The 14,611-nt window shown below is 39.6% G+C and overlaps 1 protein-coding gene across 1 annotated transcript in view; it reads left to right on the top strand.

Annotated features, from left to right (window-relative positions):
• The first annotated feature begins 205 nt into the window (after positions 1 to 205).
• TTC8 (tetratricopeptide repeat domain 8) overlaps positions 206 to 14,611 on the top strand; it is a 52,822-nt gene continuing 38,416 nt past the window's right edge. Inside the window, exon 1 of the mRNA NM_001284469.1 lies at positions 206 to 319. Within this exon, the coding sequence (NP_001271398.1) occupies positions 206 to 319 (114 nt within the window). The remainder of the gene's footprint in view (positions 320 to 14,611) is intronic.

Below are 14,611 nucleotides of genomic sequence, written 5' to 3' on the forward strand. Positions count from 1 at the left end.
GGGGTTTTCTTTTTTTCCTGTTCTAAGGCGCGATGCGGGCACCTCTCGGCAAGGCCCCCGCCGCGGCGCGTTGCCGGGCAGAGCTGGACGCCTCCGGCTCCTCGACCCCGCCCTCTCCGGCCTCCCCCCCCGCCCCGGGTCCGCGCCCCCGGCTGCCCCCGGTCCCCCCCGCCCCTCGGTCCTCCGCGGGCCGCCGTCGGCCGCCATGGGCTCGGAGATGGAGCCGCTGCTCCTGGCCTGGAGCTATTTTAGGCGCAGGAAGTTCCAGCTCTGCGCAGATCTGTGCACGCAGATGCTGGAGAAGTCCCCTTACGACCAGGTACCGGCCGGGCCCCGTCGGGCCTGTGGGTCCCAGCGAGGGCAGAGGCACTGTCGGGGAGGGGGAGCCCACAGGCCGCCGGGTGGTGGCTCCGGGGAGGCAGGCCCAGCGACGCCGCATCAGGAGCGAGACCCCCAGCCCCCGTGGCCGGCTCGTCCCTGTGGGTGCGTCCCCCTCCCCCCCCACCCCGGGGGGACCCTCCAGGGCTGTGCCGGGACCGCCCCCTCCTCAAGCTCCAGCAGCTTCCTTCCCTTCACGGGGTCCTTAAAGGAACACTTAAAAAGTCCCGAATTTTAACTTTGGTGCAGAACTTTGATGATTGATGTGTACTTGCATATGGATGGACTCTGAAGCTCGCTGCCTGGTGAGCTCTCAGCACGCAGCTCTCATTGTTTTTAGAGCAATCTCGTCATTGCTCTAAAAGCAATGATGTGTAAACACAGATGTGTAACTTCTCACCTCTTGTTCAAATAGCTGCCTTATTTTGGGGTGGGGGTGGGGGTGGGGGTGGTGGTCCAACGTTGGGATCTTTCCACTCCATGTGAAGGTTGTCGTCCAAGAGCTTTGATTGTGGGGTAGGAGTGCAATTTGAGGCGAATAATACAAGGTAGAGAAATGACAGTCTAGGAGGGGAAGAGATACATTTACTATTAGGAGCGAGGGATGGGGGAAAAGCACACCCTCCCCCCAAAGAGGGGATGATGACAATGGTTTTAAGAGAACTTAAACTCTTATTGTGCTACAGTAATAAGATGAAGTGAGATACTAAATGCAGATAGAGAATGGTCATATACTCCAGTGGCAGGTAGTTCCTGGATGGAAGAGGCAAAGAGGAGAAGGAGAAATAGGAGCAGAGCTGTGGCAGTTGGTCAGTGTTTCTAGTAAAAGCTGGTTTCCCAGCTTTTTCCTCTAGTGGTGTTCCCTTGGAGATGTTAGAAAAAAAAAAAGGGAAATTGAGGGAGTCACATAAGTGGAGGCATATGTGTGAACACTGTTACTAGGCTCTGCCTTAGTTCCCAGCAAATGGATGGAGGATAACCTGTTGAGGTGAACATTTTAACTTTCAGATGGATAGAACAATCCTAGAACAGTCCACATTATATGGGAATACTAAACTAGATTCTTGTATGTTGGTTCATGTTAGTTAACAGAACTGTGTTTCCATAGAGAAGCTTTTTTTTTTTTTTTTTTTTTTTTTTTTTTACAGGATTTATTTATTTTTGAGAAAGAAAGAGACAGCTTGGGTGTGGGGGGAGGGGTAGAGAGAATCCTCAAGCAGATGCCCTGCTGAGGGGGGCGCCCGATGCTCAGCTGGCTCCCAGAACACTCACCATGACCCCAGCCAAAATCAAGAGTCAGTGGCTTAACCGACTGAGCCACCCAGGTGCCCAGAGAAGCATTTTTCTAAATGTGTTTTTTTTGGCACAGTAATCCCACAGATGCTGCTCAAAAACAAAAACACAAAAACAAACAAACAAAAAGATTCCACAATCAAATATGTCTGGGAACCGTTAAAATATATTGACCCCTTCACATTTGTATAATAGAAGTTTGTTAAAACCCTATGATGTACCAGACATTGTAGGCACAATGGTTTGCAAGTACTTTATATACTGTTTCCATTTTTCCATTGATTTAGGGTAGTTTCCATTCTGTGTTCCACAGAGCAATAGTCCCAAGAGCTGCTCAGTGAAAGGAAGTTTCCTCATTCAATGCATTTGGGAACTGTATATTCCCTACCTAGAGATTCAAGATTTGTAGTAAAGGCTCTGAGTTCTGAAGCAAAGGCACTTAAGTTTGCCTAATTTTGATTAATACTGTAGTTCTGAGACTTATTTGACCACTGATGACTTTTTTATAGAGGTCGGTCATGGGTCAACTATCTTCATTGTTATTATACTAGGGATATGTAGTCTCATGGGGGAAATGTTGTTACAGGCAAAGCAGCACTGTTTTTATTAATGGTTAAGATCCTATAATCTTAATAACACAATCATAGCACATTCAGTACAGTACTATGCTGTGAATTCAGGTTTAGTTTGCGCTAGGCACTGTGATCGGGATTTTATATTTGTTCAATTAAATGGCCTTTTGTTGAGTGCTTATTCCTTGCCAGGCATAAGTTGTGTCAATTAACATGTATTTCTATGCTTAGAATAACCTTGCAAAGTAGGTAATTAAAAAAAAGTAGCTAACATTTATTGGGTATTTACTCTGTAAGGCTTGGTTCAGAGGGTTTTATAAGTCATCTTATTTAATTCTCAGCTATTTTAGGAAGTTGGTACTATCTCCCCCATTTTACAGATTGAGAGCACAGGGGCACAAGGTGAAGTAACTTGTCCAAAGTTACAAAGTTGTAAACCCATTCGCTTTGTTTATCGCTTTGTTTATACTGTGCGCCTCTCTGGCCCCCATGTAGCCACATTTTTCAAAACAGTGTGTTTCTCAACTTTTCCTAGTACATTTTCCTATCTACTGTACCTTTCTCAAGATTTTAGCTAAATGGTAAAGAATTTTGACATATTTATGTACTGGGATTGAAGGCTCTGGAAAGTTCTGAAAGAAGGAAACCTACCTAATTTTGATTAAGACAGTATTCTGAAACTTATGTGATCTCTGGTGCCTTTTTTAGGGGCCAATGGACAGATATCTCCCTTATTGTCTTGGAGAGATACCATTTTTTTTTTTTTTCTTTTTGAGAGATACCATTTTGGAAAGTGCATGGGCAAAGTAGCCGTGTTTTCATGAGCGGTTAAGATAGGGCTGTAGAGGAGATCTTGCTCCATTTTTTATCTAGGAAGAGTAAAATAAACAGATTAAGGACTTTGTCTCCAACTCCTGAATTAGCAGCTAAATAAGGTAAGGGCTTGGGTTATTTTGTTTGGTTTCTTGTACAGTTCTCATTAGGCCTTATGGGCCCTCTTGACAGATTAAAGACTTGTTACAAAGTATGTTTGGTGGAACTGTGATTTTGATAATGATAATGAAGAAAAAGAGATTTATATTGGGAAATATTGCTCTTGTCCTTGGTTAACCATTTGACATGGATAAGATCATTAGGGTATTAGGTCTTGTTAGGTCCCAGCCTTTTTGTTATAGATTTGAAATAATAGTCTACAATGTGATACATAGTTAATGTCTAATACCATAGACATTAAAAAAATGTGGTTCTTTGTTAGTATTTTCTTGTTATGAGCAGGGGTTGATATCTTCAGCTCCTATAAATATCAGAGTAGGCCTGGGAGAATCAGTACCTGATCTAGAAGAAATTCACGATTTTCTTTTCCTTTCTAATCCTTTTGATTTGTTTTGGTGAGTTCGTTTATTTAAGTAGGAACTGTATATTGCCCAAACTATGAGCAGTATTTTGTCAGGAATAGATATTTAACTTGACGTTACCTTAACAAACTGGGCTTTGATAGCTGGATAGGGCTGAAAAGTTTATAGCGTTCACTTATGTTAGTTATTTTTTGACTCAACCCTTAAACATTGTGCTTTTCTACTATGTGCTCTTATTTTTTAAGTATTTTTATTTTTTAAATTTGACTATGGTTGATACACAATGTTGCATTAGTTTCGGGTGTAGTATATAGTGATTCAACTTCTCTGTTCTATCCTATGGTCACCCCAAATGTAGCTACCATCTGTCACCGTATCATGGTATTACAATATCATTGACCATATTCCCTGTGCTTGTACCTGTTATTCCCATGACTTATTCATTTTGTAACTAGAAGCCTGTATCTCACACTCCCTGTCACCCATTTTACCCACTCCCTGCACTCCTTCTCTCTGGCAACCATCATTTTGTTCTCTGTATTTGAGTCTATTTCTGCTTTTTGCTTGTTTTGTTTTAAATGAAATCATATGGTATTTGTCTTTTTCTGTCTGACTTATTTCACTTAGCATAACACCTTCTAGGGTCCACCCATGTTATTGCCAATGACAAGCTCTCATCCTTTTTTATGGTTGTGTAATATTCCATCGTACATATATACCACATCTTCTTTATCCATCTCGGTTGCCTGATAACCTTTGTCTTTCCATCCCCATAGGTTCCTAAACATATATTTACCTTTTTAAATAAATATAATTGCATTATGGATATTCTTAACTCATTTCTTGATTTGAAGGTCAGTTTTTTTGTTTTTTGTTTCTGTTTTTAGTATTCTCACCACAAAATAGGAATGATTATGTAATGGGGTGCTAACTATCGCCATAATGGCAATCATATTACAATAAATAAATGTAGCAAGTTAACATGGTGTGCATCTTACTATTTTTTAATCAGTTAAGAAAATTCTTCTTGGATTCCTCCAGGGGAGTGTTTCTGATAGTAGTTATCATGATTGGCATTTCTTATGATGCTCTCATTGTTTCAGTGGAGGAAGTTAAATGATGGAGAGACTACCAATCTATGAAAAGCTAACAGAAATGTGATCAGAGCAGAAGCAGATGGTCCTCAGCTCTGCAGTTAGCTGATTTATCTTCACATGCACCTTTAACCTCATGGGCTATTATTTTTTTGAGACTTCTACATTTTAGAGTACTTTTCCCCCACAGCTCTTTGAATTACCATTCCCGTGTCACCAAACTGATTTTAGGACAAATGAATGACTTTGAAGCAGTACCTGTACACATGGAAGAGCAAGAAAGTTAAAATATTTTTTTTTGTGTGCCAAATGGATTCATTTTTGCTTTCCCCCTCCCCCCTCCACCCCAAGACATAAATAGCTTTTGTTTTAGATGTTATTTTTCACTTTGGGTTTTTCTTATTTTTGTTCCAGGTGAGGAGAACCTCTCTAAAGTGACTTGTTATTTGTTACTCTTTCTTTAAGCTGGTCCAGGGAGCTTCTCAGAGTACCCATTTTGGCTGATGTGAGTCCACCTCTGAGACTATTTCTTCTATATTTATTTCTCCTTTAAGAGACAGTTTTGGTATACTATCATCAAAACTATTTAAGTTGTGCTTTGTACTTTCCTTTGGGACATCTGGGTCTTATTTAATTTTGATTCTTGCCAAAGTCAGGGTAGTTAGGTTGGTTAGGGAGGTATACTTAGAGTAATGCATTTTTATTTGGACACAAAAGGACTGAAGGGTAGCTTGACTGTAATAATATGGTATTTGGGAATGGGGAAAGGTTCTTGAAGAAGACAGATTGTGAACTGTTTTTCCCAGATGCAGAATATCAAGAAATAAAAGGGCAGGGTCTGTAAGCATGACATTAAGGTTCTGATCTCTTGAGAAGAAAGAAAGGAGGATAACTGGTTAATTTATTGTAGCTTCCCTGTTTGATAAAATACAGTAAGAACAAGAAATTTGTAGAGAGGCGTTGTCTTTTTTCAAAGTGTTCTTTAAGTTGTGATTGAAAAAGTGGTTGTGAGTTGTAAGACATAAAAGGGAGAAATTCAAAAACAGTCTTCCTTCCACACAGCAATGTGACCTAGAGGGAATGCTTGCTTTTACAGCTCATGTCCATCATCCTGATTAGTTGCTTAATCTGATTACTCTTCTTTGCGTTCCATATGTCAGTTGCTTGGCTTTAAAACCAGCCCCAATTTTTTAGCTCCATGATAATTAAAAATAGTCCGTAAAACATGCAGGTTTTTCAGGCAGTGAGGTTTTTAAAAATATGCTTTTATTGCAGGGTAGATTTCTGATAGATTTTCTAAGTATTAAAATCAGTGATTCTGGGAGTGGGAGTGTTGGGATTCCCTATAATGGGAATTCATATTCTCCCCAATCTCTGCTTATAATGAGAGATGTTCCAGAGAAGAGAGGATTATTACTGTAAACGGTTTGAAGATGGAGAAAAGTCTGAAAGCCACTGGCTTAGAGGAAAGACATGGAACCGGGGGTCCTCAGTGAGCTACATCTTAGTAGTTAATTGAGACGATCTGGTGCTCCCAGCAAAAAAATAAAAACAAAAGCAAAACCATCTTTCTGTATGATTATCTAATGTACTTCCTCGTTGGGGCCATGGAGATGCAGCCAAAATTAATCTTTTGATTCTATACTCTGTGGAGCATTTCATTTTATGAATTTGTATTCCTAATGAATTATACGGATTACATTCCTACTTGGCTACTTGGTCTCTAGATCTTCCTAAACCTTCTGACATGCATCCATTTCTCTGTTCTCTTATCTTTTTTGCCCTTCTTGTTACTGCTAACTTTTGAATAAGTTTCAGAGCAGAGTCAGGTCAGACTCATTAGCCAGAGTAAGTATTGGTGGCAATTAAGAAGTCACATTCAGAATTATCTAGAGATATGATTCCCTTAAGTAATAGCAACAACCTAAGAGAGAAAGCCTTACCCTGGAGAGGAAGGAAGGAAGCAAACTGATGTGAATTGAAGCTGATGCTAATGAGTATTTTCTGGTTTTAGGCAGTGTCACTGTACTCCTTGTCCTCTCACTCACTGACTTTGAAAGAGAATCAAAGGGAAGTCTTAATTTGATGTGCCATGACTGGGAGTTAGTTCTGGGTTCTGAAAAGGGAAGTAAGGGGACTTTGGTGCTTTGCTGTTCATTATATAATTGTTTTTACACAAAGAAATTAGTCACAAAGAAATTCTATGTGACTAATACTTCTTATTGAAAGTGATAGCACTTTACACTTCATTAACTGTGATAGCATTATGTGAAAGGATTCTGAAAATTATGAAATATTCTTAAAAATGTAAGGCTTTATTTTTAAGACTATCCTATAAACACTATTCGTCCAATTTGAGAGGAGGACTAGGTTGTAGAGGTTGTGTGATTTGTTCAAGGTCATGCAGCTAAGTGGCTCCCTGAGGATCAAGCCCAGTTCTTCTGACTCTAGGGGTAGGCCTGGTGCTTCCTTTAAAAAAAAAAAAAAAAATTTTTAAGGGAGGGAAAGAGAGAGAGAGAGAGAGAGAGAGCAGGGTAAGGGGGCGCCGAGGGAGAGAGAATCTTACACAGGTTCCACGCCTAGTGTGGAGTCTGATGCGAGGCTTGATCTCACAACCCTGGGATCATGACTTGAGCCAAAATCAAGAGTTGGACACTTAACTGACTGAGCCACTAGGTGCCGTTAGGCTTGGTGCTTTCTGCTCAGCTGTGTTGATGCCCATGGAAATAATCTGCTAGACCAAATGAAACTAATTTATGGTTCCCTATTTGGGTGGATTAATTTAGATAACAGACTATAATGGAGAGACTCCAAGGTGAAAGTCTCAGTGATTAAAAAAAAAAAAAAAAAAGATTTTACCTATCTCTAAATTAAAACATCCTGACTCTTCTTCTTAGTCCTGATCGATCGATCTCCAGACCAACCATACGGGCCTTGGTCTCCCACACTGTATAGCAGTCTGCTTCCATGACTGGTTGTGATCTCACATACTCAGCAAAATGCAGGCTCTTGGCCCAGAGTGCCGAGATTCAAGTACTGCCTGGCCACCTTGATCTCAGAGTTTTCTCATCTGTAAAATGGAGATGATAATATGCCTACGTCAAAGGGTTGTCATGAGTGCTAAGTTCATTAATATATGCTAAGTGATCACAAATGTTAGCTGCTATTGTCTCTACAGAGCTGGAGATATTTGCATGTAGGATACTGTCATTGATACTTTTCTGAAAGGATTGTTGATAATCTGGAAAGCACCTGTGAATAAGGTGTTTAGTAAAATTGCTGATGAAGGGATGCTGAATATATTTCACCAATCCCTGGTACTCAGTAATTTCCAGAATAATCTTCCCTTTCCTCTGAGTCCGTTCTTATCTCCCAGGAATTCCATTTTTCTCCTCTCCCTTTAAGTCATCTATCACTGGCCCTTAATTTGAAGATACCATTTGATATGTTGTATTGCAATTTATATAATTCTGTCCCTTTCTCTTAGAATGTTTTCAGACCCATTGAGGTGCCAAGGGTGTCAGGGATATTCTGCACAACTAACAAGTTCTCTGCCTCACCCCTGGTTTTGCCTTTCTCCTTCCATCTAAGCAACCTCACCTGTCTCTCCACCTTTCATCCTCTAGGCCTCTCATTGCCTTCTCTGACCTTCTCATTGCGCGTCATTTCCCCACATGCTCTTTACCGGCGTGGTCAATCACAGATGTGTTCCTGTGGGGCGGAAGATCCATATGGGGCACCAGGACCTTTATCACTGAACAGAACACCAAGATTGAGCTGGTGGTTTGAGTTGGGGCCACTGGAAGCATCTTCCTGCCCTTGGGAGGATAACAGCCGTCCAGCTTTTACTTACTATCAGAGGCTTCTGGCTCTTATACCTGTCTTGTTTTCCTTTTCAGGTATTGTCTGCAGTCACCTCTGGTAAATGTTTTCTTCCCTTTCTGTATGCACTTTACCTTGTACTTCTCTTACACTTTATGCTTCAATTCTGTCTTATTATTTCCAACTCATTTTTTTTTTTTTTAATCTCCAAGGTGCACTGGCAAGAAAGAGCTCTGAGCTCTGGCTTCTCTGTGTGACCTTGAGCAAATTACATGACCTCTGAACTGGTTTATCTGTCAAATGGATACAAACACTGACCTGCCTCCCTCTGGTGGTTGTTACGAGACTCAAATGAGATAATGGGTCATACAGATATGTATACAGATGAATAGAAGAAAGACCAGAAAGGATTATTTCTTCTGTCATCTCATTGCCTGTATCAATATGTCTAAGTATGCCCATTGGCATTGAAAACCTCCGGTTGCCCTCTATTCTTAGTTACTGTTCTGTGTTTGGTTCAGCTGCTTGCCAAATATTCTCTAAATCCCACCCCCTTGGGCCTTCACTTTTCTAGCCTAGCTTACTCTGCCACTCATGTTCCTACTATGTGTCATGCTACAGAAATTTCTTATCCTTGCGTGGTGACCAGATGGCTCACACATTGCTTGCACACATAATATAGTTGTTTTTTTTTTAAAAACATTTAGAGTATTCTCCTTGGATTTTAGAGCTGTAGAAAGCAAGCAAGGAAGGATCTTTTTTTTTTTTTTCTTTTTCCTTTCCCTTTTTTGTTTCTTAGTAGCTTCCTAATAAAACATGCTGCCGATTAAATGTTCAACACAGGTTGCTAACTGTAGATATAGAAGTGTAGATGTTTTGTAAATAAATTTGTTATAAGTCTGATTTTTTTTCCCCAATGGATTTCTATTTGGACAGAAAAAACCCTGAGTTTATTAGCACTTGACACTAATGTATATGACATAGTATATTTATAAACATTTCTCAGAGTATGTTACAGTCAGAATTAATTTTTTATCTTCAGCTACTAATCCTGTTATATTTATGTGGAGTAGGAGGGTTTATAGCCTGTGGATTTTCTTCCTCCTTCCCAAGCGATTAAAGTCTGAATATTTTAACCACCATGAACTTATTTTTGAATACAAAGCAATGTTTCCTTAGTATAGTTGTAAAATTATTTGTAACTCCTGGAATTTTGTGTCTTCATTAAACAAGTAGTTAAGATAACTTTTCTGTGGTTTAAATGAGGTTAGAGTAATTAGAATTTTCTGCTCGTAGAAAATTCAGCCCTCTTCAGCCTATGTGAGTTTTACACTAATACCAATATTAGTATTAGTATATGCAGAACTCTTGAGAGCACTTGTGGAGAAAGATTAAAGTTAATATTTGGATTTTTATTGAATGAGTTTGAATCCACTTACAAATACCTAATTAGTCACTAAGACTTTATTTTAGAAACTGTATTTCTTAAAAATGTTTACTACCTTCTTAATGCTTTCCAGGAACCAGATCCTGAATTTCCAGTGTCTCAGGTAAAGGTTTAGCTGCAACCTTTAGTTTAGAGAATACTATATATAATGCCAATTGCTTACTTGTTCCTAGATTAGAAAACTTGCTGCATATCTGTTAATGCTGTTAGATAATTAGCCATCTCTCCCACATTCTGTACCTTTTTACCTAAAGTATTATATTTCTAATATTTTTATGGCTATGTTTATGTCTTTGTAGTCTTTTTTAAAAAAGGTTTTATTTATTTATTCATGAAAGGCAGAGAGAGAGAGAGAGAGAGAGAGGGAGAGGGGCAAAGACATAGGGAGAGGGAGAAGCAGTCTCCATGCAGGGAGCCTGATGTGGGACTCGATCCCAGGACTGCAGGATCATGCCCTGAGCCAAAGGCAGACGCTCAACCACTGAGACTACAAAGACAGGCATCCCATGTCTTTGTAGTCTTAAGACTTGGAACTTAAATAGAGATGACCGATATTGACCAGAGGATGAGAGAAAAAGAGAAGGAGGCAAGGGACCAGGAGTGTAGAAAGGGAGTTGAGAAGTCAGCAGAGCCCCAAGTGTCCAAAAAGACTGTGATGGGTAGAACAGTATGTGTTGAGTAAAGAGTAGGCCGACTCTGCTCAGAAAGGGCTTGGTGAGAGAGGGTGGTACCTGCCATCGCGAGGAAGAAAGGAAGGGACTTTGACCAGATAGCCACAACCAACAAATCATCGTGGCTAGAGATGGGAGGCAGCCAGAGAGACCTGCTAACTGGATAAGACACACTGACTCTGGAAGGAGCCCAAGGAGAGGAGGTGTGGTTGGGGGGACACACCAGCCAGTGAAGCTTTTAACCCAAGAGGGTTTCCAGTAAGTCTGGGAATAAGGACAAGGGATGAAAATGCTATAAATCAGAGAGCTTAAATACTGCTAGGTGTTTGCCCTGCCACATAAGAGAGAATTCTAACAGTGGTTTTTAGGTAAATAATTGGAACCTCATATGTGGTTCATATGAGTAATCATCCAACCTTTTTAGAAGAAAGCAAGATACAAAGTACTCTGATAGAGGTCTGCGTGGTATTAAACAAGCACTGGAAATAGTTTAAAATGTAGCACTCTTCTTTAGAAGGATTTTAAAGAAACCTGTCTGCAGGGTTCATAATCATGATTTCCATATTGAGAGATGGTACAAAACTTTTTTGTATAATATATGTACAGTTTGTTTGAGAAGGACCTAAATTATAAATAAAGTAATGTGCTTTTTGTTTTCACTAATTTTGGAAGATTTTGTTAAAATTAAAACACCAATAATTTGCATTGTTTTTTTTTTTTTAATTTTTATTTATTCATGATAGGCACACAGTGAGAGAGAGAGAGGCAGAGACACAGGCAGAGGGAGAAGCAGGCTCCATGCACCGGGAGCCTGACGTGGGATTTGATCCCGGATCTCCGGGATCGTGCCCTGGGCCAAAGGCAGGCGCCAAACCACTGTGCCACCCAGGGATCCCAATAATTTGCATTGTTGATAGGCTTTAAACATTGTAAATGGCATTTGAAAGTTTCCAGCCAGCTCCGGGACTTAATGAAGGACCTGTATTTAGTATTACTTTCCTGTTCTATTACTGTAGACTGAATTATCCACTGGATAGTGATCTAAAAGAATAAAAAGGAACAAGTCTGACAGGATTCTTTTGAGCTCATTATTCAGACATTTTTCCTTCCTCTTTTGCACATTTTTACAACTTCAAAATAAATGAGGCTTTACAATAACAATTCAATATTTTGTTCCTAACTTTTCATTTTTGTACAGCAGGCAGTGTCAAATGACACACTGTTCTTTGGTGGCCTTATTCTAATAATAACCTAGCAAAATTGTTTCTTTTATGTCTTAAACCATTGGCCTCAAATGAATAGGACAATTTAAACATGTTTTGCTCAGTCACTAGAGTTTTTACCTTTCTGTATGTTTATTTTCATAACTAAAATTGGATCAACCTCACAGAAGGTAGTAGTACAAGGAAAGTGTTATTTTCTTGATATTATTGCCTCAAGAATAATGTCTTTTAGACTGTCTTAGTAGGTGAATGAGATAGGATTATGTCTCAAAGATAAAGAAGGAAATACTTGACATGATGATGACTTAGATTGAGAGAATCTATGGGTTTGTTTCCCTTTAGAAAAGTTCCTACACTTCTATGATTTTTGTTGATTTCACAGTACTTCCAATGGATAGATGTTCAAATGTATTTACTGCATGACCATGTCATTTAGTAACAACTTAAAGATATCTGATTACACCAATTTATATTTTTATTTTTATTCAGATTTAGGGGGCAGTTTGGCCTCATCCACTGTGCATTTTACTTTAATCACTGATTAGTTTTGAACCTTTTTTTTTTTTTTAATTTAAACAGGATTTTAGGGCTGTAAAACATACTTGGCTTGTTTCCAAAATAAAATTTTTAATTTTTTTAAAAAGCCAAAGCCCCATCTGCTGTTTTCATTAAAATCCTAAGAATTGTTCACATTGCCAAGAGCAGTTCTTTGAATACAATCTGATGTTTAATCAAGCAGTGATATGTGATTTTCAAGGTCATTTTTGTTAGGACCGAAGGTAAATCAGGAAGATTAATATTCTCAAATACTGATGAAATTTAAAATTAAATAATGGTTTGAGTAGATTTCATCTTCCCACCATTATTTCTACTTCTGAAGACTTAGATTCTAGAAATGGAAATAAATATAGACCTATTTACCATTTTGAAAAAGTGAATTCTTATGGAATAACATTTTTAAAACAGTGTGAAGCATTTATTCATTTGATGGGGAGGGAACAGCGGATTTACTTTTGTTTAGCCTACTATTACAGTTGCACGTTCTTAATATTTGAGAGGTTAGTTGGCAGATGGATGTCAAGAAGCATGATGGAGCGGACTATAACAGTAGGTACATGCAAATTGTTAAAAAGACATGTGCAGGGATAATTAATGCCCAACTATATAAATGTAATAGTAAAAACTTGGCTTTTAGAAAGTCGATTTAACTAGGACTAGTCATAGTTTTGAAGCTTCGTTAGCTCCTCCTCATCAGGGTGAAAGACCATACACTTCACTCTGGCAAAGAGGGTCCTTCATCAGTCCTTTGCTTTTTTCTTAAGATTTTATTTATTTATTTGAGAGAGAGTGAGCACGAGCAGGTGAGGAACAGAGGGAGAAGCAGGCTTCTCTGCCAAGCAGGGACCCTGATGCAGGGCTCTGTCCCCAGACTCCAGGATCATGACCTGAGCCAAAGGCAGACACCTAACCGACTGAACCCCCCAGGGGTCCCAGCTCTTTGGTTTTTCTCCAGCATTCTTCTCTGACTGATGCCTCAGCTGAACTCAATTCAACCATACTCAACTGTTATGGATTTGCCAAACATGCCATGAGCCTTCAAGCTAGCCTGCCCTCCTCTCATTTGCTTTGCCTACCACACACTTTCTAGTCTTGGCCACTTCTACCCTTCCTTCACCTCCAGACAGCTGGGTGCCCTGTCTTCCCATAGCATGCTCCAGGCTTTTATTTTTGTGCTTTTCCTAACAACACTGAAATTTGTGTGAGCTAGAAGAGCTGTGGCTTGCTCATCTCTATTCCCAGGACCTACATGTAGTAGGTGCTCTCTGGTAATATGGGAGTGACCCCGCAGAGCCCATATCCTGCTTTACTGTTTCAAAGAAATTACTGCAGTCTCTCCTGTCCACCAGACTGCTGAACAAGGAACACCCTTTCGAGAAATGAAAGCCATCAGATCCTTGAAGGGCAGTAAGAGCTGTGGGGACTCAAGATAAATCGGGATTACTTATCTCCATCTTTGAAGTTACATTAAACCATTAGTTCAAGCCAGGGATGACTTCCCTGGCCCTTTAGCATACTTGTATAGATCTGCCAGCCTTCCTGATCTTTGATGATTGAAAACCTCCAATTGTTTCCACACTTTAGTGGCTCCCACAGTTAGATGCAGTTCCAATTGGAATTGATTTTTTTTAAACAAATTAATTCTTTGATTCTGTGTTCTGCTCATTCAGTTGTGTTAAATCCACACAGTTGAAACATTTTATTATGTTATCTGATGAGAATCTGGTAATTCTTACCCGGAAAACAAAAGCTAAAAACCCCAGTCATCTAACCAAATATAATTTCATTTTGGGAACCTAAGTATGCTATGAAGGCAGCCTTCTTTATTTCCCATAAAAGTGAAAGCACAAATATTTTTCTTTTTGCCTTTAATTTTTTGTCTTATATATGCACTCCAGTATTTTAGCCCATGAAAGGATAGTTTTAATTCCTATAAAATTATTTTCTGTACCACTCACCGGTCACCTATCATGCACTACTTTGCCTTGTCATTTAATTCAATAAGTGATGTGTTCAGGGAAATTAGGATCCAAGTTTTAATCTTCTCATGTTTCCTTTTCAGAACCTAGCCCAGTGCCATGTAACTAGGAGGTGCTCAATAGATATGACTGACTGAGTGAATGCATCTCGGGTTCTTTATGTGAGGACTTTTTGGACCTCTGTAGCTCTCATCTGTTCCTTTCTCAGTCCCTTTGCCT

Source organism: Canis lupus, chromosome 8 (genome assembly GCF_011100685.1).
Source record: "Canis lupus familiaris isolate Mischka breed German Shepherd chromosome 8, alternate assembly UU_Cfam_GSD_1.0, whole genome shotgun sequence".
Taxonomy (NCBI): Eukaryota; Metazoa; Chordata; class Mammalia; order Carnivora; family Canidae; genus Canis; species Canis lupus.